Raw genomic sequence first — 25,180 nt, forward strand, 5'->3', positions numbered from 1 at the left:
AAAGAAATGAGTGAATTTCTTAAAAACATTTTACATTGTGGTAAGTAGTCTACTTTCTTAATATTTTTTTATTGTCTCACTAAACAATGAAGTAAACAAAATATTTGATACTTTATTATGATGCTATAATATGTATGCAACCCACAATAATTTTAAAATAAAGTTATTATTGCATACATCATTCCGATTTGTAATATCGTCAATGTTCCAAAAGACATTAGAAAAAGTTGTCTAAAAAGATTTTAAGGATATTTTGACTTACAAATTTAGAAATAAGTGAAAATAACCGATTAATTTAATGATAAAATTTCAAAATATATAACTTTTCATATTTATTGAAAAATTTTATCTTTAACCTTTATATATATTTTTTTTACCTTTATGGAGTGATTTCGTTTTTTTTTTTTTCTTTCTACTTTTCCACATCTATTACATATTATTACAACTCTACATAGAAAACACAAAATTACCAACGTCACCTTATTAACTCCAAATTTATGAACATCACTCAATACACTAAACCACTCTTAATTGAATGATAATTAATGATTAATAACTAATATGCACTTTTTTAACCACTTCTCCTCCATCCTCAAATAAGAAAAAGAAAGAGAAAATCAATTGGTAATTTGGTAGGGGTGGGGGTAATACCGGTATTCATAGAAGAAAAGAACATTGTGTTGCAATTGCGGCAATCGGGAGAAATTGAAACAGAAGAAGCTTGATTTGGTTCTATAATTATTTGACGAAAAGACAGAATTTCGGTTACTTTCAGACGGTGGAAGCTCGTATTTGCTGCACTGGAAGCCAAAGCCCTACACTTGCAGCAGTTCTTTCTGTAATCCCTTCTTTCCAAGAGTATGAATCCGATTTTCTATTTTATCGATCCGAATTTATAATGGGTTTCAATCAAAACCTATTCAAATTGCCTGATCTGATTCATTTACTCCCATATTTGAGCTTTCGGTCCCCGAATCTCAACTGGGCACTTTTCCATTTTCATTTGCACTATTTTTCATGATGGAATTCTCCTATCTCCCATTGGAATTGTTTCGGGCATTCAATTGATCTTTTTTATTATATAATGTATCGCGTGACAAAAGTTCTTATATGAAATTGATTTCGATTCATATCACATGGTTCGTCTTTTGGAATACGTTGTTCCAGAATTTTGGTTTCAGCTCGTGGATCTGAATTTCCGTAATCTGTATGCTGATTATTGCCCCTGAAAAAATTTTCTCCGTCTTGTAGATGGGACTTTTCGAAATAGTGTTAAGAATCCATATTTGATTTGTTATGCAAGTATGAATTTTTGAGTGAGTGTTATGAATTAAAATTTGATGGTGCAAGGGAGTTTGGTATTGTATTTTCCCTTTTCCATAACAATGACATTTCAATGGTAGTTGCTTTTGAATTTCAATAATGTTTTAAGCAGGCTTGGAATGCAGTTTTATGTCTGAACTTTCATTGACTTGAATTTCCAAAATTGAGCTTTATTTTGAAATTCTCATGGAACTAACTTACAGTTTGAGAAAACAGTCTGGTATAGTGATGAGTTGAAGATATCCAATGGGGGGGGGGGGGGGGTTGGATGTTAGTTATGGAGCATGTTGATGATTTTAGAGAGTTGACAACTCGTTCTGAAATGAAATCTTTCATCGAGTATATTATTTTAATCTGGACTAGAAACTCAATTGACGTTCCTAGAAATTAATGAAAAGCAATTACGAGGTTGAAATCAATTCGCTTATTGTGATTGTCCCAATAGTTAAATCGAAACTATTCCGGTTAAGAAGGCGAATATTGCATGATTTGATGCTTTAAGGAAGAGAAATTCATACTCAGTCTTAGATTCTTTATACAATTTGTCACTACTATTGTATTGTTTGTCTGCTCTGCATCTCTGTTTTGGTTCTAGAACAATAAGGTTAGGGGTCTGGGGCTAATCTACAATGTAAATGTAGTTTTTAGTGGAGCTATGATCTATCTTTTTATTTGATTTACTTCGATATTCAAGGAAGTTATTTCTATCTTGTTTTTTGTAGTTGCAGAATAAATAGGCCAGAGGAGGGAGGGTTTGAAGTTATGACGTTTGACCCCAAGGGTTAAGAGAAACTAATACCCGAGTAAACTCAAAAGACACAATGTTTTCTTTATTTTATGGCCTCTGGAAGTACCTATTTAGTAAGACAGAGTTTCATGTTCTCATACTAGGAATTGACAAGGCGGGGAAAACAGTAAACCTCTTTACTTGACTAATTGAGCATAATTATTTCATCAGATTTTCCATCTATGTTTTTAGCACCTTTCTGGACTTACTAACTTCTTTCCATTTACTTGTATCTCTTTCCTATAGACTTTGCTTGAGAAGTTGAAGTCCTTATACTCAAACTTGGAAGGGCTCTCCCCTGATCGGATTGTTCCAACTGTTGGACTCAATATTGGGCGTCTTGAGGTGTTGAATGCAAAGCTTGTCTTCTGGGATCTGGGAGGTCAGGTATGGATAGACAATGAGCCAACGTCTTGTTTTATGAAATCATTGAATGCAACACATGCATGTTTTGGTTTGAGCTGAAATCCATCATGTTAACCGCGCTGTAAACTCCATATATTGTAGTGGTATTTAAGTCGGTAGATTCTTATGGTGCTACCTTTCTTTCATTATGCAAAATACATTATGTAAAGTCTGAAAGATTTTGCTTGAGTTCTGCAGAATTTCTCTCTTTCATCTTTGTGAGGGGTTCGAGGGTGGGGGTTAGAAAAGGGGATTTCAATATCTTATTTATCTAGGTTCTTTTTTCTCCTTTGAAACTATTGCAGCCTGGCCTTCGGTCTATTTGGGAAAAATATTATGAAGAGGCACATGCTGTGATCTATGTGATTGATGCTGCTTGTCCTTCAAAATTTGAAGATTCCAAATCTGCACTGGGTAGGTGATAATATAGGATGGTCATATCTTAATTCTATTGGTAACAGAAGGGTTCTCCGGCTACATGCTCTAAACTTGAATATGATTCATTGATATTATTTTGGATTTCTTTCCCAGAGAAAGTTCTTCGACACGAGGATTTGCAAGGAGCTCCACTTTTGGTTCTAGCAAACAAGCAGGTCAGAACGAGGGATATGCTGAACTCTTTCACATTTTCTTTTCTGCTAACCCTTTTCCTGGTTAAGGACAAGTTCTTATAACATGAAACGTGGAACCCTGGTGCAATACGATGAATAATTTGTTCATAAATTTGAAATTTATTTATTCTGTCATTTGAAGGATTGATGAAATTAAGCTGTATTGTTGACAATCATGAGTGCCTAATATTTTCTCCACAAAATCAAATTTATTGTCATATCTTGCGTTTTTCTTACATTTATTTGGCCTGTGGCATCATTTGAATGCATGAATGTGTAGGATCTTCCGGAAGCAGTATCAGCAGAAGAACTTTCTCGTTATCTCGATCTTAAAAAGTTGGACGAAAGAGTCTACATGTTTGAAGCTGTTTCTGGTTATGATGGGTACGTATGTGTAGCAGTTTGTAAATTCAAAAACTAGACATCTGGGTTTTTATTATATGCAAACTAATGGGTTATGGGATGGGGATCCAGCAATAGTAGACATCTTAATCTTTGCTTTATGCCCTTTGATCATCCATTAAATTAGCTTTCACTTACAGATAACATGTTAGAAAACTGAAACTCTTCATTCTCTTCGTTACAGGATGGGGATAAAGAATAGTGTCGAATGGTTGGTGGATATAATGGAAAGAAGTAAAAGAACCGAAATATTGAGAGCTCGAGCAGGTGGGGCTGGTCTCCGTTCTGCTTAGATCAAATATGAAACAATTATAGTTGGTCTATATTTCTTCCATAAACTTGTGGACAAACCAGGTTCCATATTAGATCCTCCATGCTTTAGAAAGCTAGGTTCCCCCAGTACATCTGATTGCCTCACTCTACATCTTTTTGAACTGCGAAGAACTACCAAAATCAAGCTGAAACACTTCATATTTGCCACTTGACTTTTGGTACTTATTGTGAATGTTCTTCTCGTTTACAGGTGTTAGAAGCCCCTAATTCGAATTACATCTTTCTGTCCGAGAGCATCCACTCGATCTGGCTTCCTGTTATCTAGCTTTACTACATCTAGCTTTACTACAAAATGTAAAGATAATATTGATTCAAAGGCTAATTGGTAGCTTTAGAATTCCCACCACAAAAGTACAGAATTACGTGTTTGAACCTGGGAATGTTTTTCATAGCCATTCGTGGCGGACCATGTTTCATACAAGTCATCTGAATTTTGTCATCCATTTTAAAAAGTTAATTTCTAGTGTTGCAACAAACAAACATCAGCTAAAAGATACACTTAGCGAGATTGAACTGCTAATTAACCATACTGGTCAGCTAACTGAAGGTAACTTAGACCCAAATCAAAAGAAAGTCCTGTTTGTAGGCACCATACAACAACACATTAAGTTGCCCAGGTGGTAAGGTGCAAAACTTGGGCAAAAGAGGGTTGCCTGACCACAACTAACAAAACTAGTAAATAAAACAGGAAAAAGAGAAGGTACAGAAGAAAAACTTTTTTTTTTTTTTCCTTTTCTATGCTGCCAACCAAAACTGTACATTTTATAAAGTTGGTATCAGTGCCTTTGGAACTCGTTTCTGTTCCTTTCTTGGTGGTGCAAACCTGTTCCACAGGTTTGGAAGTTAATCTTAGGAGATGCACCTAGTGCTTGGATAGCCTGCTGCTTCTGGCTAACACTAGTCTTGCAGAAATAATCCAAACCAGGCTGATCTGAAGCATTTGCATTAGTTTTTTCGGTTTTCGACGTGCTAAATTGGTGAAAGTAATCCTCGATATCCGGATTGTTGTCAAGTGGGATTTCACCGGTTAGAGTTTTAATGGCAAATTCTATACAAGGGTCTGAAAATATTTCACCAACTGGCAACTCCAGAGTAGATCTTAGCTTCTCAACAACATTATTTTCGACTTTCCCAACTCGAGTAACAGGAAGTTCTGGACGTGCCACTTTCTCATTAAGCTTGTTTTCTGGTCCTGAGTTTCTCCTCTCATTTGGAGTAAAGGAAGTGAAAGGATCAACATAGTTTGGCGTAAGTGATGCCGCCGAGCTTATGGATGCATCCAAAACACCCCCAGTAAGCGTTTTAACTGCGAATGCAATGCAAGGATCAGTCAACAAGTCCTCCATCGGCAATTTAAGAAGAGGGCCTTGTTTTTTTATATCAGCCTTATCTTCAATTTCCACCGTGCCTACGTGCTTTTCCAGAACGTCCTCTGGAGGCAGAGAGGATTCAGGTTTTGGTTGTTGTTCATATGCATCCTCAGATTTCATCTTCATAACGTTTTTAGGCAGAATGGACAAGTCAACACAAAGATGTTCTTTTTCACCTGAAGCTGGACTTGTGTTAATTTTAGGAGGGTCAACTGTGCTGTTTGTTTTATGCTTTACATCGGGATCCTCAGGACATCGAGATGCCGCCAACGTCGTTGTGCTGGCTACTTGCTTATCAAACTCCTCACATGCAACTGAACGTGCTCGGCGGCCTGTCTTAACTTCAAGCACTGGCTCAGCTTGGAGCCCTGCAAGTCGTTTTGAAGCACGGCGTGGCAAGTTTATGTCATTAATTTTTCTCTGTCTCTTTCGGCTCTCACTCTTTGTTGCCCCATTTTCGATTGGGCATTTGTGTTGGATGAATTTATCAGTAGTCGACACGATTTCAGAAATATCATTCTTCCCATCTGATTGCTTGAGACCTTTTGCATCTGTTGGAATTGAGCAATGTGCCTTAGCACTTATCCCCTCTGCGGTAATTTAAAAATTCACATTAGATAATAATCTTCATTTGGTAGAAGCACTCAACATTTTCATTTCAATTTTTTTAGAAAAATTAAGGAAAGGAAGAAAAACCCCTCTTCTAGAACAGAAACTGAAATCTTTAGCTAGATTGTTTAAAAAGCATGAACTTCCACTCTAAACAAACCTCTACTTAACTCAGAGATAAGTGATGGAGATAGGAAAGAATGGGGTGTTTGTCAAATTAAGTATGTCACACTAAAGCTGCATGTTCAGAACAATACCAAGGCTTGAATCAGGTTTTTGAAACGGCACAATTTCTCCAACACTTGTAGCACTTGGAAACATAGCTTCATCATCCACTATTTCACTGGGTTCTGATGAGTTCTCACTCCATATAATCTGTCTCCTTGCTTTGCCAATAGTTAGCACCTCTTTCTTGGAGACAACAGGTGACTAATAGAGAAGGAAATAAGAAATTTAGTGTTAAGGTAAGAATAATCGAACTTAAGTTTGAAACAGTTTTCTCTTTGCACTTCGGGTTTCAAATACTTCAGAAGCAGGGAATGTTTAGTGCAACTAGTCAAAGAAACAGAATAACTAAGAAGGAAATGACGTTATTTACTTATCTATCCATGTTTAGGGGCAAGTAAGTAACCAAATTGTCTCTGAAACCTTAAAATCTCAACTCTAAAGTCTAATTCTTGAGAGAGAAAGACTCAACTCTAAAGTCTAATTCTTGAGAGAGAAAGAGACCCTGCAATATTGTAATACAACCATACTTACAAACCTGCATTTGGATGGAGGGCTTTGGGCTTGGTGTGTAATCCCATTACATTTCCTTCCCACCGTTTTCAAACCAACCCCCCGGCCCTATTCTCCACTGCTATCATGTTTCACAATCCTATTTCAATATTGGTTTTAACATTTCAACGTAATCTTGATTACATTTCAGTCTCTCAAATAGTCCTTCGATTTCAAATTGCCAAGTAGCTAGAATATTATTTATGGGTTCCATCAATTTAAGATCCATGATTGCAGACCAAAATTTATGTACATATTTTAGACGAGATGAATTCACCCATGATACATAGAGGGAATCAATGAGGGGCATAAATATTGAATTGTGTGATTAGCAAGGATCCACATTGGAGAGAGGGAATCGAAGAGGGGCACCACTCCAAAATACTACATTCATTTCATAAAGTGATAATTGGACCAATTGATGAACACTCTTGGGACTATAATCATTTTTGACTTCGAGTACCTCAAGAACACTTACAGAGATTTCATCATGTTGAAGATCAATGGTGCTGTCTCTCTGGTTCCTTGATTTATGTGCTAATCGGCTCACCTTGCCACTTGTTAGATACCGATGTACATCCCTTATTGAACGAAGTGCATGTCCATTTATTGGATCAATGTAAGACTGCAAACAGAAGTTCATTTGTTAATATTCATGTTGTTTAGCATGTCACTAGCTTTAAGGCACTAAATAGATAAATGAAACAAAGTGCACGGTTAGATAGTATATCCAAATTCCAAACGACACAACAAATAGAAATAGATGATAAATTACTGAATCTCTTCTTATTCTGTTAGCAGTCTTCGTTTCTCTGATTTCTCCGATCCATCCAGTAGGTAAATCTTTTGCTATAGTCTTCTTAACTTCCACCTAGATTGCTTGAATAATAGAAGTTTTTAAAGAAAAATCAATAAAGTTCATAATCCAAAAGACCAGCAAATTGGAACACAAAAATTAGAGTAGAGGGTAGATTTTTTCAACAGACATTGTAAGTAGAGGGTAGATTTTTTTGACAGACATTGTTCCCTGGTTCCTTGATGGTTCTGCTTTCTTCAGATTCAGGATGACAGATTGCTGCAGTTTTCAGGTATCTAAACACCTCTGCCCTAGAATTAAATCTCATTTGACTTGAGGGTTCAAAATAATACTGCAACATTAGAATCAATCACAAAGATCCAACTAATTATTTATCTTAAAATGAACAGAACATTGTTGGCCACCACCAGTAATCTGATCTTTGTACAGACTTACTTTTCATATTAACATTCCACACGATAGTAGGATTCATGGTTATCAAATACATATTTGAATACCACAAGCAAATAACCAGAAGACACTAGGATAGGAAGAAACATGTCCTTTTGTTAAGATTTTAATGGAAGTTACACTAATGCAAGCTTTAGTTGCATCTTGCATCTTTTGAATGAAAAATGACATTACAGTTTTCTGCTTCACACATGCCTAAACAGAAAGGACCTAACAAGAGATAAAAAATAGTTCATTCACAATGCAAATAGAAAATTTAAACTGATGGGGAGACTTGGGCAAAAATTATATGGGGGAATCATAACCATAGGAGCTAGAAGAAGGCAAGTCATTTACTCAGATCAGGAAGTTATAGGAAAGCTTTAGCTAATAGGTCCAATACCAGAAGCATACACAAGACAACAACACTTTCTCCCCAAAAATTAGTCACCTATCTCCTTTCTTTTAACTGTCTACACAACCAAATTTTCCCATCAGAAATCATAGTTCTTGACGCTTAGGAGAGGAACGCTCCAAATATCTCACAATGGTATAATACTGTCCGCTTTGTTTTTATTTCACCCAAAGGTCTCTTACCAATGAAATCAAAAGGCCTCCTCATACTAATGAAGATATACTCATTATCATCCCTTATCTATGGGACTTCGGTTGCATTCCCACCACTAACTAACAAGGCAAAAGGAAACACATTTTCCGTACACACCAACAGCACACAAGTTGAGCACGAGAGTGAAATCAAATTAAGAGCTAGTTGTAACAGCAACGTAGAACATAAAACTTACAAACTCAGCTAAAGATCTACGAAATGCAAGTAAAAAAATCAAAGGGAAAGAAAAACCCATTTACAAGAAAAATTAGTACCTTATCCTTTTTGCCACTCTTCCTCACTTTGACCTTCACAGTCCAGCCAGGTGGTAGCAAGTCTTTTGAATTTTGGTTCATCATTCACCCGGAAAACTCAGACTTTCCGTTCACCCACCGGCCAATCTCAATAACCCTCTCCGTTTTTCTCTCTTTTAGGCACCCAAGTTTCTGATTTTAGAGTCAAATCCCTTGAAGAGGACGTTAAAAATGGAGGATTCCGACAAAATATTCTTTCAAAACCACGTGTTCTGAGAAATACCCTGCGAGTCATATAAACGTGTCGGACCCCATGGATTATCCTCTACAACTCTTCCCTTCAAAATTCTCTACAACCCATCTTTCAGGATCTTTGGATTGGTTCTTTGGACCCGAAAAGGAGATGAATTCAATTGTTACCACCGGTTAAGGTGGAGGAGTATGTTAAGTAATTGGAAGTAAAGCAGTGGATTGAAACCGCTAGAGGTTCCGGTAACGTGTAGTGTAACGGGAGAGTAAAGAGATGCTGTTTCAATGTACCAAATGAATTATCTTTTTTCGGGAATATCGAAGCTTAAAATTAATCTCAAGAGTGGAGGGTGCGAATTTTAAGTTGAGAATCTGAGATTTGGAAAAAGAGCGGTTTGTTTGGATGTCTGCTTACTATAAAAGTAAAGACTTTTTCTTTTCTTTCAAAAAGTCAAAGAGAATGCATAATTTGTTTTTGGGTTTTCAACTTCAAACTAATTATACATCTTTTTTAAGTTAGAATTATTACTGCTCTCTCTCTTTCTTTCTTTTTTCAATAATTTTATGGCTGACCCAAAATCTTGATGGGTTAATGTCAATGGCTCATCTTTTTTAAAATACAATAAAAACACATAAGGCGTTTTGGATGCAAGATAATTATCATAGTAGATGGATATTTAATGAATTAAAATATTTTGAAGTGTTTGAAAATTTAGAATGTAATCGAGATTAGTGGAAATCATAGGAGTTTTCGAATGCGTGTCGAATTGAGTGCAAAACAAAAATGAAATTGTAAAAAGTGAAAATTGAAAACAACCGGAACAAAATGAGTTTAATATTACAGGCTTAATTCAAACATGAATTTTGAATTAGATTACAATGCATTCTAATCTCATTACAAGTGTCCAAACACGCCCTTATTGTTTATGATGCAGACTATTTTTTTTTTTTTTTTGTAGAAAATAATAAACAATGTAGCAAAGAAGAAAAGAGAGGATGAGTGGAGGATAATAAATACTTTAGCAAATGAACTTTTGAAATGGTATTTATTGTATTTAGTTGTAGGTTGTAAATACTTGTACATGTTATAGTCATGTATAAAGCTCTGCTATCTTGATCGAGATCATGCACGATATAATCATGACCGAATTATTAGGCACGGTAGGTCAAGCTAGTTACTAACAAGGATAAGTAAGTAGATATTTCTTTTAGAAAGCAAAAGAGCTATTTAAAGATAGAAATAGTTATTTAAAGGCAAAAAAACTTTACCAAGAAAGAGGTTTTAAAGATTCTATGTTTTATGTTATGTTTCAAAAGTATATTTTATAAAAACCCTCACTCATCGAGCTATTTAGCTCACCATTTCTAAATGTTTTCCACTTTCCAGGAAAAGATCGTGATCAACAATTGATTTGCTGCCACCAGTCTATTGTCCCAATTGTTAATAGATTTTGTTACTTTTGGTTAGTATTTTTAGTTAAAGCCATGTTTTGTACTTGTGTCTATAGTTGAATACTAGTCAAGTTGTTTTGTCGTCTTTATGTTTTAAGATAGTGACCGGTAATTCATGGCATATAGCCTTAACTTGTTTTTAAAAGTTATTTAATGAAGTTTGTTTAATCTATGATTTAGTGTTGGCCCACTCTTAATTTCAAATTTAGTTAAGTTGTTTAGTATTTTAAAGATCGATAGTCAAGGTCAACCGGTGTCGTTTAGAAGGAGAGCGATACTGGTTGACTTCACACTGTCTCTCGGATCGAGAGTAGGTGATCTGGGATGGGATGTGACGTGACATAAGTAATTGTTTTGTAAGCATGTTTTAATTAAAACAGTCACTCACTAAACCATTAGCTCATTTTTTTCCAAAATGTTTTTCACTTTTCAGGTAGAGATGTGATTCCCAAGCCTGACTTACAGTTGTCAGTCTGCCTTCCAATTGTTTTAGGTTTCTTCTATTGTAGATTTTAAGAAATGTCTATCTTGTACAGTTACTCTTGATATGTTTATGTAAAGTAGTATGCATGTATATGGGTTTTGTCCATTAAAAGTTAGTAGTATAGTAATACTAAGGATCGTAAGAGTAGAGCGATGCTTGCTAGCTCGACACCTTCTCTTAAACTAAGAGAAGAGGGTTTTGGGACGAGGTACGACAATCATGCTCAATTACGGTGGTGGGTTCACATCCATCACAAGTTGACGAGATATTAAACACGATTTCAAACTGCCAACGGTTAGAATTTACAATCTATAACTTTTTTTGGATGTCAAATTGTGTTTGGAGTCTCCTTAGTCCACCATGATAATCTACGATTTTGAATGGATAATTTTGACATTGCTAGTAAACAACAAAAAAAAAATTATAGTTTTAATTTAACTTTATAAAATTAGAACAGTCATTTTAACATTTTCATATTCATATAGTATGAGTGGAAAATGAATAATAAATTTAGAAATATCATAATATACTATCTCAAATTTTATTTTTATTTTAATTACAAATTGAAATAATATTGTGCCTTTTATTTTACTACGCAAGTAATCTGTGAAATTTGAATGATTAACAATACTGTTGTACTTAAACTTCGAGAGTCTTATCCAAACCGTGAAATTTCGTATATCTTAAAAAAGAAGACTTTGAAATACCTTTTTTCTTATTTACAATTGACATAGACCAAAGTCATCTATTAAAATAAAGATAATGTGTCGGAGATGAGCAAGATAGCTCCGTTGGTAGAACAGAGGATTGAAAATTCTCGTATCACCGGTTCAAATCTGGTTCTTGACACATCAAAAATTTGTACGAATATCTATTTTACGGATTCATTAATAATATAGTCATTAGGTAAATAACTCATTAATACCCGTACAACTTAAAACGAATTATATTTAATAAATACGAAAAATTTTGTTATATTGTCCATAATTAATTTAAATTTCAATCATAAATTAATGTTAAGAATTTTTAGTATTTTTATTAAAGAAAAAAGTAAATATACACAACATTTTTTTAATTTGAATTTGTAATGAGTTGTAGCGTGAAACCAATAAAGAAAAAAAATTCTTTGCATGATCATATATTTTATTAATAATATTAATGGGTCATATAAAAGCAATATTAAATACATGTTTATATTTTTAAACATCAAAACTCCTAAATGTCACAATGCTTCGTTCACATACTTTTTGTCTTCGGTTCACCATGCACATACTCTTATCCTTCTTCCTATTTCTCCTGCTTTCCTTGTCTAGTCTTTGTTGATTGGTTCCACTCACTTGTCATGATTGTTGCACCAACAAAAATACATTATGTCACTCATTGACAACAAATCTTTTAAAAATATTATGATTTCTTGTTGATCTCTCATTGATACTTAGCTTGCAATTAATTTTTTTCAAAAATAAAAGTACTTGTCTGCTCCTAAAACTTCATCTTCTTCTCCTCTATGTCTCTTTATTTTTTCATTGATCAAATGTAAGTTTGGATTTGATTTGTTTGCACGATTCAAAATTTTATTTATTAACATTTTGAGCTTTGCAAACTTAACCATCTATGAATATCCAAATAAAGTGGAAGATGGAAAGGTTAATGATTGTGAAATAAAATATAGCATTATGTAATATCAGTTATGGAAGATGAATAGGTTATTGGTTGTGTAATAAAAATATAACTATGTAATATTACTTATGAAAGATGAAAAAGTTATTTGTTATATATTATCAGTTATGGAATATGGAAAAGTTACATTATGATCCTAATAACATAAGATATTAACTAATATTAATCATGAAATTAAAACTCTACTTTATTAAGGAAATGAAAAGTTAACTAAATATAACTCCACCTTGTTAAATATGAAAATAACCACAATTACATCTATGTAAACGACAAAATTGTCAATTCTAATGAAATGTTAAAATGAGACGTAAGGATTTCTCTACTTTCATATATATATATACACACACGTAAAATATATTATAGAAGAAGTTTCTTGAGTTTCATTCTAAGAAAATGAAAAATATAAAATCTAGTGGTTTGCAATAATTTTTTTTCCTCAAACAAATTAATTAACGCATCAAAGCTCCTCTTTTTATGCTTTTGTTTTTGTAAAAGCAAAGACCCGCCCAAGGGAAAGGCAAGCCAAGACCTCTTCACCGGAGAAATGGGAGTGAAGAACTTGTGGGATATCTTAGAATCGTGCAAGAAAACTCTCCCACTTCACCGTCTTCAGTAAGTTCTTTTTCTCTCGTTCCTATAATTTTCTTGAAAACTAAACTGGGGGTTTCATTTTTATTCATCTTTCAGTTGCCCTCTTTGAGTTTTTGCCATTTTAAATTTGGTGTTCAGGAATAAGAGGTTATGCATCGATCTCTCATGTTGGATAGTTCAGCTTTCCAGTGTAAGCAAATCCCATTGTCATTCGAACAGTAAGTTTTACCTACAAGGGCTCTTTTACCGCCTTCGAACTCTCATTGCCTTGAATTGCAGCCTTATTTTCGTTACAGGTATGCTCCTTTTCATCATCTTCTTTCTTTCTTTTTACCTTGTCGTTTAATTCGGTAATGGGTACTTACCTTTGTGTTTAACGAGCACTTATGGCCTGTAGATGGTTCAATTCCTGGGATTAAAGTGTCAACTTATAGACGCCGCTTGAACAATGGAAATGAGGTGAGGATTCTCATAACCCACATTCGTTTTTGCTTTACCCCTTTCCACATGAGTCTTACTTGCCAAAACTGCAACAGAAACAGGTTGCTCAAACTGATGCAAATCCCCAGCAGATTTGCTCACTGAAAAGAAACATGGGTTCTGAGTTCTCTTTAATGATAAAAGAGGCACAAGCCTTAGGACTGGCGCTTGGTATCCCTTGTCTAGATGCGTAAGTTCCTTTCTCCTTTAAAAAATCTCGTGATGTCTCTAAGTTGTTGAACAGTAAAAGCAAGTTTATCACTGCATTTGCTGTCAGCAAAGCAAATTTTAAGTTTTTATTCAGTATTTAGCTAAATAATACAATTTAGAAGGGGTCATTAGATTTTTAATCAGAACTATATTTAAGAGTTAAGTTTGATGAGAATCAAGGCTTGGTAACGGGTGTAATTTAGTTAAGGTCTGGGTATCTTGTGGTTTTCACTCTTCTTCTAACTGAGCTCTTCAACCTTGTAACATATTCTTCTAAATATAGGGTAGAGGAAGCTGAAGCACAATGTGCATTGCTGAATTCAGAATTATTATGCGTAAGTATAGACTTAGACCTTATTTAGTAATCATTTGGTTTTTGGATGGTAGTTTTTGAAAACTAAGCCTATAAATATCTATTTCACCTTTAAATTTCTTGGTTTTTTTATCTACTTTTAAAAAATGTAGTTTTTAAAAAATTTATTGTTGTTCTTGGAATTTCGTTTAGAATTCAACTATTATACTTAAGAAAGATGCAAAATATTGTATGAAATGAGAGAAAATAGACTTAATTTTAAAAAATCAAAAACAAAAAATGAAATGATTACCAAACGAGGTCTTAGTTATATTTCGGTGTGCTAATTATTGCTTCTGTTGTCTTGAACGTCATTACTATTATTGAGTCTCATTTCACGATCAGGATGGATGTTTTACTTCAGATTCAGATGCTTTCCTTTTTGGTGCTAGGACAGTATATAGGGATATCTGCCTTGGTGAGTGCCATACTAGAGCATACTCATTTTCTATCCAGTTGATTTAGATTTTGAAATAATGTACTCATTATGCCATTGTTTGTTAAATTAGGAGATTCTGGACATGTGGTTTGTTACGAATTGGATGACATCAAAACACGGTTAGGATTCGGAAGGAACTCAATGGTAAACTTTTTTGTTTTTTTTTGTTGCTCTGCCTCTGCCTCTACACTTCAAGCAATGTAGTTTTTAGCAGGGCGGGAAGTTTCACTTATAAGATAAGTTTTCTTTCGTATGACCAAATATTTAACCAACGTCCACGAATCATTTCAAAATGGTTTGCAGATTACATTTGCTCTACTTCTCGGTAGTGATTACTCGCAAGGCGTTTATGGCATGGGACGTGTAGGTTTAAATTCCCTTTTTGCTCGGTTGGATTGCTGTTTAGAAGTATAACCTCATTGCATTGTTTAACTGTGTCTATGCTGTCATTATACCCTTTTAGGAATCAGCTTGTCAGCTCGTTAAAGCAGTAGGTGATGTTGCTGTCCTTCAAAAAATTACATCTGAGGGACTGGCTCTCGCGAAGAAGGGGAAAAATTCCAAGAAGCAAGAACTTCCTAAATCTGGTTATACTACTACCATGAAATGCATCTCTCTTTTCGAAACACTAAAATAAGTGGGATAGAGAAATTTAAACCTTGGATAAATTAGAAACTGAACGGAAACCAGTTTTTGCCAATTGAGCCATCAAGAGAGGACTTAGGATCTTAGTTTTAAGAATAATCTGATATGATAGGTCAATCAAGTTTTAATTTTGATTTGGATTATTTTGGTTGCATAGGGAATGGGCAGTATATTCTTAAATGTGATGAGTTTTCAGAAGTCATTGATGCCTATTTGAAACCCAAATGCCACTCAGCTGATTCTGAAGCTGTGAGTAGGTGAGTTTGTTGAACCTGTGGAAGTATAATATAAATTTTGTTTTAGTTTTTTTCTGGCTGTGTTGCAGCAATATATCCACTTCTTCTACCTCAACTCTGCACCTAAATTTCCTTATAAGATATGTATATGTATATGTTACACCGCCAATTAAGAATGTCTATAAGAGGGGAAAGGCAGTTCACCCAAGACAGGAGAGTAGCTGGCAGTGGGGTTGAAAGTGCACTGTTGCCAGGAATGTTGGTGTTTATGACCTTGGCAGCTATTTGGTTTTTGATTTAGTTTTTGAAAAATTAGGTCTATACACAATTCTCCCATTTCTAAATTTCTTGTTTTGTAATCTATTTTTCACTTATGCTCTCTTTATTCGGTAATTTGGTTTTTGATTTTTAGTTTTTGAGAAATTAAGTCAATAAACAGTTATTTTATCTCTATTTCTTTTGTTTTGTAATTTATTTTTTTACCTGTACTCTCAACAATCAAGTCAAAATTTGAAAACTACAAAAACAGTTTTTATTTTGGAATTTGACGAAGATTTCAACTCCTGTACTTAAGAATGATGCAAAATCTTTTAAGAATATGAAAGGAAATAGGTTTAATTTTTAGAAACCAAAAACAAAAGATAAAATGATTTCGAACGGAGGCCTAAACTTTCTGTTTTAGATAGAGGTGTTATCGATATTTGTAGCATTGTTACTCTTACAAAGAGCCTAGCCCTCTTGTTAAAGCTGGTTGTTTGTTGGGTTCTTACCGAAGAACCTTTCCCTCTACACTTTTGTTCGAAAGTGAAATAACTCTTAGAGTATATTACACATTTATGCAGTCATTGACTCATTATTATGGGATATCTGGTGATAATTCAGTGCTTAAACATTCTCTTCCTCTACAGGGTTCTTGTTCAGCACCCTTTTCAACGCGTCAAACTTCAGCAGATATGTGCCGAATTTTTTGGATGGCCTCCGGATAAAACAGGTTCTCTTTTCTCTCATCTTTGCTAAGTAGATAAAATTATTTGGTTTAGTTTGTGAATGCATCCACCATCCACTTGTGGTTTAGATGAGAAAATTCTCCCATGGATAGCAGAAAGAGATCTACGGCGATTTGCGAACATTCGGTCTAGAACATCAGAACTTGGTTTCAATATTCCACTTCAAGAGGTAATAGCCATGGAAACCTGTTGAAAAGTCATTATATTGTATCTGTTCGGTTATGTTTTTTTCTTTTTAACAGATACCAGTTAGTTGTCCTGTTTCTGGTATTGTCAAGCATCGAAAAGTCCAAGGCAATGAATGTTATGAGGTTTCTTGGAAAAATATTGATGGGCTTATATCTGTTGTCTCAGCAGATCTCTTGCAAAGGTATTGAATTTCTTTAAATGATTCTGTTATTTACAAGTATAATGTTTATTTTTGCATCTCAGTTTCTTCCGTAACATTGAAATACTGAAATCTCCGGTTCTGGTCTTGGTCGACTAAAACGTTTAAGTGCTTCCAAGGTGAGACTATTATTTCTAACCTTTTCTTTTCATATGTTTTACAGTGCCTGTCCCGAGATGATTGTAGAATTTGAAGAGAAAAGAGCTGAAGGAAAAAAGCAAAACAAGGGCAAAACTAAAACAAAGAAGTCAGCAGCTGCTATGGCTGAAATTGATAAAAGACTTCAAACTTTGTTGCTCGAAATTGAATCTGAAAGCAGGGCAGTTCATAATATCTCCCATCTTCCCATAGATTCAAAGACTTCTGGTACTGGTGTTCATGAACTGAACCAAGAGGTTTTTCTCAACATTGAACCAATCATTGTTGACCATGCTCGTAGCTGTAGCACAAAGAGGATTGAGGTCATCGATCTCTTAAGCCCTTCACCTGCAATTCACACCCATAGAGTTTCGAAATTTCAACAGAAAACTAGCCAAAAGATTGATGTAATTGATTTGAGTGATACAGAAATTGATCAGTCACCAGAACATGAGAGAAAGGCAAGGGAGTTAAGATCTTTCATAGCTTCATTAAAGGGTAAATGACTTCCTCTGGAAGGACAGTAATGTACCAATGTATGTGGCAATAGAAGTTGCATATCTATTGCAATGAGATCATTGCTGACAGAAGGAATAGAGTTTGGAATCTTGTCTTCATTAACGAGTCCAATTCACCCTATTCCTCGACAAGATGGATTTCTGTCCGCAAAGGCCATTCCACAAAACAAAAGAAAGAAAGAAAGCCACTAATAATATATATTTGAAAATCAGACTGAACTAATGCCCTTTGTACACTATGCAAGGGGTCTCCTCACTACTCGCCCACAAAAACTCAATTGATTATCCACTCCAAGATGAATGAGTTCTATCACCTGTCATTTCATACATAAAAATAAAAGAAATGAGTAAAACATGACAGCAGTACAATAGCGAGTAATTGAGGTCAAAATTTTGTGTTTTACCTTCCTAACAAGTCCATGGCCATGCGTCTAGCTTGGTAAATTTGATGGCACCATGTCCCCATGACATCAGCAGAACGTACTGTAGCTTTCAAGAAAAGAAAGAATTCCTCATAACCATCAATTCTCTCGAGGAAGGACTGGAAGCTTTGCCATTCCAACCCCTTAACCGATATTTCTGGCAAGTGTTCTCTGGATTTGTGCTGTGCTCTTCTTGCTACTATTTCTTCCAACCAGATCCCCATTTCTGTGGCCCGTGCAATACACGATAAAGGTATCTAAAAACATAACAAAGGCAAAAAGAACTAGGGTCACAACAAGTAAACAACATTCACACAGGCTTTGCAAGGGAGGATGCTCCATAAAATTTCAAACAGAGGGCAGTCCAGTAGGATAAATGAAGTCACCTGTGCAAGTTGTGCAACTTTGAAACCAAAACTACTCTCCGCAACACCAGGAACAAGCTTGTATAAGTAAGTCACGTCCTCAGTTGATTTTTGGCCTGACAAGCTTGGATTTTTGTGTGATGTAAGATATGAAACATGGTATGCCCTCGCACATGCTGGGAATTCCTTCGCAATCTCAGCAACTTTGGGATAGTGGGTGACAAAGAGAACCAAACATTTCTTCTGCTGGAGTAGATTATGCAGAGCTGCATATGCAATGGCCACACCATCGTGGGTGCTTGTACCTCGCCCAAGTTCATCAATTATGACCAAGGAACGCGATGAGGAATGACGGAGTATATGTGAAGTCTCAGTCATTTCTTCTAAGAAGGTGCTTCTACCTTGTTGAATACTGTCAGAAGCACCCATTCGAGTGTATATACCGTCTAAGACATGAAGTTTCGCAGAGAATGCCGGTACAAAGGAACCAACCTACATGGATGAGAAAAAGTATGTGGTAAACTTGAAAGTTCGAGGAATAGAAAAGAAAAGAAAGCATACCTAATAAGAGAATAATCTAATGTATTGAAACTTGAAAAGATGATGAAGACGGGAAGGTGGAAGTGAAAATCAAGAACACAACAGATCATTCACATACCAAGCATATTGTTACCATTGTGAGCAGTTTTTTGTTCCCCCTTTTTTGTTTAAATAATTTTGTTTATTATAAATATGTGTGCGCGACACAGTTACAAATAGGGGTTTGGTTTACCTGAGACATTAGAGCAATGAGAGCAACTTGTCGAATGTAGCAACTTTTTCCACCCATGTTCGGTCCTGTTACAATTTGACAATGCTCTCCATTTGCATCCAAATTTGTGTCGTTTGGGACAAAATTGCCTTGTAATGTACCTTCCAAAACCTGCCTCATTGTACATGGTAGACATATCTAAACGCCAGAAAAAGAAATTCGCCTATGTTCTCTAGATATTTAGCTGCATGACAGGAAAATGGAAATTCCAACATCTATAATGATAAATATCTGACAATTGTAAAGAGCTATCCCAGTTGATTTCAACGAAAAGTAGATCCCAACTATGGGATGAAATGCAAAACCAAACTGTTTCAATTGCTTTTGGAACTATCCAATGCCTCATTCCAAAAATATGGGGAAAAAAGACATGAGAAATAATTTAGTTGAATGAATAGAGAACATTGGTAAGTAATTGTACCGGATGGCGTCCAGAACATATATGTATCTGAGCAGGTTCATCATCATGTACAAACTCTGGGCGAGCATAGTTCTGTATGAAATTCAAGTTAGAAAGAATAACACTTTAATATCCTATAATGAAAATTGAAGCAGCTTTTCTACATGAAATGCTACCTTATTTCTTGAGAGAATTGCTAACGAATACAGGCAGTCTATGGAAGCCAATGCTTGAACAGCAGCTTGAAACTCTGCATAATATCTGCTGAATCCTCTCAGAAAGTCATCCCAAGCATCACGAGACGCAACCATGAGCTCTTCATTTGCCAGCGATAGCTCATCTAACGCAGCCAATACTTCAGGTGGGTGATACCTTACAGTTTTCTTGGTACTATTGATCTTAACCCACTTTGAAGGCACCTTTACATCTATGGCTAACTGTACACAAGACATTAAGCATGAAATTAAAGAAAATCATTTTATGCATCCCTTCCAGTCCTAATTTTAGACTTTTAGTTGTATCTGAAAGGTCATTATTTTACATGTTAGTTTGAAATGAACAACCTCAATCAAATGCGTAGTTCCAGACACACTGGTGAACTCCAACTTCCGCATTCCAAGCTGCTTGCGGTAGAAGGTGATCAGAGCATCCAATTTCTCTCTGGCAGATTGAGCCTCCTTCCGAGCTCTAGCAACCTGAAAAAAGACTAGAGAATATTAAAAACAATAAAGAAAGCAGAATGTACGGAACAGTACAGCTAAGAATTAAGAAAATGACTGTAGACAAGGAAGAAACATTTCTAGTCGAAAACATATACACCTTTGGATATTGGTCACTGTAGATGATCATTAGGTTTGGAAAGTCCCCTTGATCTGCAGCTTCTTTGCTGATCGTTGACAAAAGCTTTGCCGCAATGTTTATTAAACCAGAGGAAGAAGCAGATAAAATCAGCTTTCTTAGGAGCTTGGAGCCAATAATACTTTCACTGGAACAATTGTCATCTTCTTCATCAATATGAAACTGCTGAAGCTGTTTTCCCGCAAATAAAATAGCTTGAATAACTGCAATGAACTGCATCATACATTATTTGGAAACTGTCACTGTGCAATATAGAAAACGCAAAATCAATAGGAAGTCTATAAGAAGTAATAAGAGTAAACCACAAACTTAAAGAGGACCAGTGCAGTTATGGCAAGTATTGGAACTATCAACTTTTTAAAGAAAGCAAAATATATGAAAAGGTCCAATTTTTTACGAATTCACCAACCCCATAGATGAGATGACAAAATCCCCCACCCCTGCACTGCAAGATGATAAAATGATGGCAATAGATATATCTACACGGTATACAGAAATGCCATCAAACTGAAGCTACCATATAATCAGTTATGCACAATGTACAAAATGGTTCATAAGCTGTTTCACAATGCCATTACATTTGAATGTAAATTAGCTCTTATTTCAGGCATATGAAGTGAAATAAATAAATAAATAAAAAACTATCACTGATGCTGAAGAAAATACACCCCTATTCCTGTCGCTACAAAGATAAAAGTAACTTTTAGTACCTCTGATGGGGCTGCTGTTCGGTGAAAGATTCTTGTTATTCCACGCTGAATATCTGGTGCCCTTCCCAAGGTTGTCAACACCGAAGAAAGTATGTAATTCAATTCTGGTTCAATGACAATGACATCAGAATCTTCTTCATCCAACACTCCGTTATTTGAAGATACTTTTGAAGATACCATAGATGCAGCAATCTCAGAAACAGCCTCTTGACGAGCAATTATCATGTTTCTATCACATAAAGGATGTGTTATCTGTTCCATAAATTCTAAATTTTAGAAGTGGAAAACTGATCGACCTAACATCAAAGACAACATAATATGATACATACCCATTGGCGAAGAAGCCTTGAACCAAATATTGTAAGAGTATGATTCATGCAATGTAATAAAGATCCAGTTTCAGAACCGTCATCATTATTCTTCAAAACCTAAAACATAGGACATAAAGACAGTAAGAAAAACAAGTAAAGCACTTGAACATGTAAATGAATATAGTATATCCCCTCAAGTATTGAAGGGTGGATAGTTGCTGTAATGATATGGCATACAAAAAAGCTAACCAAAGACAGAAGAAAGGGTAAAATATTTTTGAAGTCCCTGGGACTTGAAACTTAATTCCCATTGAGCCTAGTTTTAGTTTCTATCTAGTCTCTAGGTTGTTCAAAACTGACATTTTGGATCCTTGATATTTAAATTTAGTTTCTATTTCATTTTAAAGTTTCAAAAGTCATATGTTTGACCCTTCAGGTTTGAATTTGATTCTTAATTGATCCCCTGAAGTTTAAAATTAGTTTCTAAATAGTTCCCAAGCAGGGTTAACTGCTAGTTGATATAACAATAATGACGTGTCAGTTAAACTATACAGATTAAACTTGGCACATAAGTATTCTTTAAATGAGTTGGAATTTTTAATAACTTTTATACTCATGGAAAAATTAGAAATCACTGTCAAACTGGAAAAACCAATAACAAACCAAATTTAGATTTTAGGATTAACCAAGTCAAATTTGAACCTCCAGAACCAAATCAAAAGCAAGTTAAATTAAGTTTTGAAAACTCAAGGACCTTAGAAATGAAGTTTAAATATCCAAAACAGAAGAAAAATAAAGGAAAAAACAGTTCAAAAGATTAAAATATTGGCTTTAACAAATTTCCATGAGTTTGTTTTCTTAGTCTATTAACATATGAAATTACCTCGAGTTGTGTAAGCGTATTGCCTGAGAGGGTCATCTCCATTTTGCATGAGAATGGCCTAAAAGAAGATGCCAAAGACACAACCCTTTCTAAACCAAATTGCTTTAAGTGACGAATGGTTAAGGCAAATGCTTGAAGAGCTAAATTAGGCATGTTCACTATTTCCTTCAAATTCAGCATAAAGTAGTCTCAGAAGAAGAAAACACATTTTAGTAGAACGAGAAACATAAAAGAAACAATAAAGTATAAATAAATAATAAAAAGGACGGCCATGACCATATCTAGGAAACTATAAGTCTATAACAAGGTCCCGAAACAGACCTACAAAAAGTTAAAAGCAGAAAATCCCTAACAAGCTGTACCTTAATTGCTGTGAGGTCACTTTTTTGTCCAATCAACACTGTTTCAGGGTTGTTATCTTCAGTTAAGTTATCTTGGTCAATGTTTTCATACAAAGACATCACTTCAGCAAGTGCACTGCCATTTTTAAAGCAATCTCGCGATACACGCTCCACACGGACATTTGAAGCAGGTCCAGCATAACCTAGTAATAACTAGTCACAAACAATCCCTATCAGAAATAATGGTAAGTGACAGTCTATAAAGGAACAGAAACCAACAACCAAGAAAGAGGGGGAAATACACGTCATAGGAAAGCATGCTTCATAATGAGACCATAATGTGATTATGTAAATTTTTTAAATAGCTATAGGAACAAGTAAGGTTTTAGCAGCTACACGGTGTTGTAGTATGGATGACTAAAAGTTGCAGTTGATAGAAGAAAGTGCAATTTAATTCACAACACCAAGCGTGAGAGCACAATTTCCAGGCTTATTCTGTTTGAACCCATCTCTTGAAAGGCATACCATACGAACCAAACGGGCGCATGTGCACTGACCAAGTTGGAGGAAAGCCTAGAACTATGCCGACCCCCATTTTCAAGTGACCCCGGCTCCTGAATCTCTGCTCTCCTTGGAAAAGTCCTCAAAATAGCATCCAAGCAATCTCTGATTAGGGCTATCAAACCACACACCCAACATTTTCCTAGAAAATATCCACTGCCTTCCTCCATCTACATGTACCCCATAATGCTATTCCAAGGCCAAGATAACAATTAAACAAAGCACCTGGAAAAAGTTGGGCCAAATATAAACGAATCAAATAAAAATCCAAGTGAAAATGTCCAAGAACCATTTTTGCACAATGTGCATCCTTCTACCCCGATGGTTGAAGAACACTGAAGGTAATGATGAGCTACAATTGGGTTGTTGTCTAGATGATGATACAAAAGCGGGTTGTACATGTCAAAGTTGAAGAAATTTTCTGTTCAAAGGATAACTCAAGCTGTATCCATCAGATATTTACAGTATCTTTTTCATCGTATAAACTGACATCCATCCTAACAGAAACTTCAACTACCCTACCACACAATCAAGAGGCATGCAACCTACACGATCAATACAGCAACAAAGTCCAAGCTGCAGTAAAAGCAAGGATTCCTACTCAATCTAAAACTAGGCAGGCAGAATCAAAATGCACGATTGCCCATTAAGTTAAACAGAATAGACAAAAAGGAAGGAAGAATGTGCAAAAAGCTGTTTTCTCATTTCTTCCTTGACACAACATTATATTTTAGCTATAATAAATAATTTACACCTTCTCTGTTGGCTTTGATATGGGATCTCCAAGAAGCAACTCAGCAGGAGCCAGGCTCAAGAGCATTGCCTCAAGTCCACTTCTCATAAAGTTATCGTCATATTCCCTATAAATAACATCCCCAGTTGATATCTCCATGGCAACGATCCCAATTTTCACATCAACCCCATTTTCGATTCTACAGTCCAAATTATCCACCAACATACTATTTTCAACCAAACAGAACAAGTAATTACTCTCTCCAGCTCCCCCTAAATCCTGTGCTGCCTCCAATGTTGCTTTAGTATACAAAGCCGACAATCCCCTACAAAACGGGCCTAACTTATTCGACCCATGAGCCTTTATCGCAGCAGTTTCAGTTTGCTTGACAACACCCACCTTATACCCTGCACTAACCAGCCTTCTCACATGCACATTCAATCTAAACGTGGGTATACTTGCAGTCATAAAATTATGATCCAAATGAGCATAAATACCCAAAACACGAGCCGCTATTTCAGCATCTTGGCCAAAAAATCTGTACCTATAACCAACCTCCACCATGAGAAGAACATCAGGGAACCTCTTCTTAAGGTCCACAACCTGTTGTTCCAAAGGGGTGTATTTGTATTTGGGATCACCACCATTTGAGGTTCTGGGGTTTTGATTAGAAGGTTGGAAAGAATCATCGGTGGGTTCAAGGAACTTGTCGAGAAATCTTTGGTGAAGTGAGGGATTGGGGATGGAAGGCAGAGGGTTGTGGGTATGAGGCGAGAGTTTTGGTCGTTTAGAGGATTTGGGCGGTGTTAACTGAGAGGCGATGGCAGAAGAAATGAGGCGTTTGGAAGGGGAGAAAGTGACTGTGGCCGATACCTTAGCAGGTGAAAACGGTTGGGTCGGCAGAGTTATGTCGGCGGCGGTGGCGGAGGAGGAAGAAGAAGAAGAAAGAGATGGGAACTTGGGTTTTGGAGCAAAGAATCGAGAGATCACTTGTTGCTTCTGTTTCCCCATGAAATTTTCAGAACAAAATCCGTAGTTCCTTCTTCTTTCACTCACGAACGCATTGCCATTCACACATACACTTTGGCCATTGCCTTGGCGCGCTTTTTCATTCTATTCACAATAAGTAATAACATTATAGTTATTTATAGTGTTCTATATGTGCATCCACTTACGTGTATCACGTCTCATC

General features: G+C 35.6%; 4 protein-coding genes across 12 annotated transcripts; 2 read left to right on the top strand and 2 right to left on the bottom strand.

Annotated features, from left to right (window-relative positions):
- Positions 1 to 618: 618 nt before the first annotated feature.
- Positions 619 to 4,318, top strand: LOC103484067 (uncharacterized). Of its 4 annotated transcripts, none has more exons than XM_051086697.1 (8): positions 619 to 858; positions 2,052 to 2,237; positions 2,357 to 2,497; positions 2,821 to 2,929; positions 3,047 to 3,108; positions 3,407 to 3,510; positions 3,713 to 3,795; positions 4,052 to 4,318. In XM_051086697.1, the coding sequence occupies exons 2-8, from the start codon at positions 2,145 to 2,147 to the stop codon at positions 4,066 to 4,068; spliced, it is 609 nt and encodes a 202-aa protein (XP_050942654.1). In that variant the 5' UTR covers positions 619 to 858; positions 2,052 to 2,144; the 3' UTR covers positions 4,069 to 4,318. The 4 variants fall into 4 exon arrangements, with proteins under 4 accessions (XP_050942654.1, XP_008439196.1, XP_008439195.1 ...); XM_008440974.3 differs by having other exon boundaries at positions 620 to 858; positions 2,046 to 2,237; XM_008440973.3 differs by having other exon boundaries at positions 622 to 858; positions 3,713 to 4,318.
- On the bottom strand, positions 4,273 to 9,351 carry LOC103484069 (methyl-CpG-binding domain-containing protein 13). 4 transcript variants are annotated; one of them, XM_051086691.1, is made up of 6 exons: positions 8,746 to 9,351; positions 7,604 to 7,765; positions 7,393 to 7,488; positions 7,096 to 7,242; positions 6,098 to 6,269; positions 4,273 to 5,821 (listed from the first exon to the last, which is right to left on the bottom strand). In XM_051086691.1, exons 1-6 carry the CDS (start codon positions 8,827 to 8,829, stop codon positions 4,638 to 4,640), a joined length of 1,845 nt encoding a protein of 614 aa, XP_050942648.1. In that variant the 5' UTR covers positions 8,830 to 9,351; the 3' UTR covers positions 4,273 to 4,637. The 4 variants fall into 4 exon arrangements, with proteins under 4 accessions (XP_050942648.1, XP_050942649.1, XP_050942650.1 ...); XM_051086692.1 differs by having other exon boundaries at positions 7,604 to 7,745; positions 8,746 to 9,349; XM_051086693.1 differs by lacking the exon at positions 7,604 to 7,765 and having other exon boundaries at positions 8,746 to 9,348.
- A 3,702-nt stretch (positions 9,352 to 13,053) lies between these two features.
- Positions 13,054 to 17,692, top strand: LOC103484071 (single-strand DNA endonuclease 1). Of its 3 annotated transcripts, none has more exons than XM_008440991.3 (14): positions 13,054 to 13,201; positions 13,319 to 13,476; positions 13,578 to 13,639; positions 13,717 to 13,850; positions 14,154 to 14,205; positions 14,568 to 14,640; positions 14,732 to 14,805; positions 14,965 to 15,024; positions 15,125 to 15,248; positions 15,464 to 15,563; positions 16,451 to 16,533; positions 16,618 to 16,718; positions 16,792 to 16,919; positions 17,101 to 17,692. In XM_008440991.3, the coding sequence occupies exons 1-14, from the start codon at positions 13,134 to 13,136 to the stop codon at positions 17,579 to 17,581; spliced, it is 1,698 nt and encodes a 565-aa protein (XP_008439213.1). In that variant the 5' UTR covers positions 13,054 to 13,133; the 3' UTR covers positions 17,582 to 17,692. The 3 variants fall into 3 exon arrangements, with proteins under 3 accessions (XP_008439213.1, XP_008439215.1, XP_050942652.1); XM_008440993.3 differs by having other exon boundaries at positions 16,645 to 16,718; XM_051086695.1 differs by having other exon boundaries at positions 13,723 to 13,850.
- LOC103484070 (DNA mismatch repair protein MSH3) lies at positions 17,542 to 25,180 on the bottom strand. Its single transcript, XM_008440990.3, has 13 exons — positions 24,010 to 25,180; positions 22,716 to 22,907; positions 22,354 to 22,518; positions 21,489 to 21,587; positions 21,160 to 21,411; positions 20,411 to 20,662; positions 20,155 to 20,286; positions 19,768 to 20,028; positions 19,613 to 19,684; positions 19,153 to 19,302; positions 18,402 to 18,872; positions 17,998 to 18,272; positions 17,542 to 17,907 (listed from the first exon to the last, which is right to left on the bottom strand). Exons 1-13 carry the CDS (start codon positions 24,997 to 24,999, stop codon positions 17,904 to 17,906), a joined length of 3,315 nt encoding a protein of 1,104 aa, XP_008439212.3. The 5' UTR covers positions 25,000 to 25,180; the 3' UTR covers positions 17,542 to 17,903.

The sequence above is a fragment of the Cucumis melo genome, chromosome 6, assembly GCF_025177605.1.
Source record: "Cucumis melo cultivar AY chromosome 6, USDA_Cmelo_AY_1.0, whole genome shotgun sequence".
Classification (NCBI taxonomy): Eukaryota; Viridiplantae; Streptophyta; class Magnoliopsida; order Cucurbitales; family Cucurbitaceae; genus Cucumis; species Cucumis melo.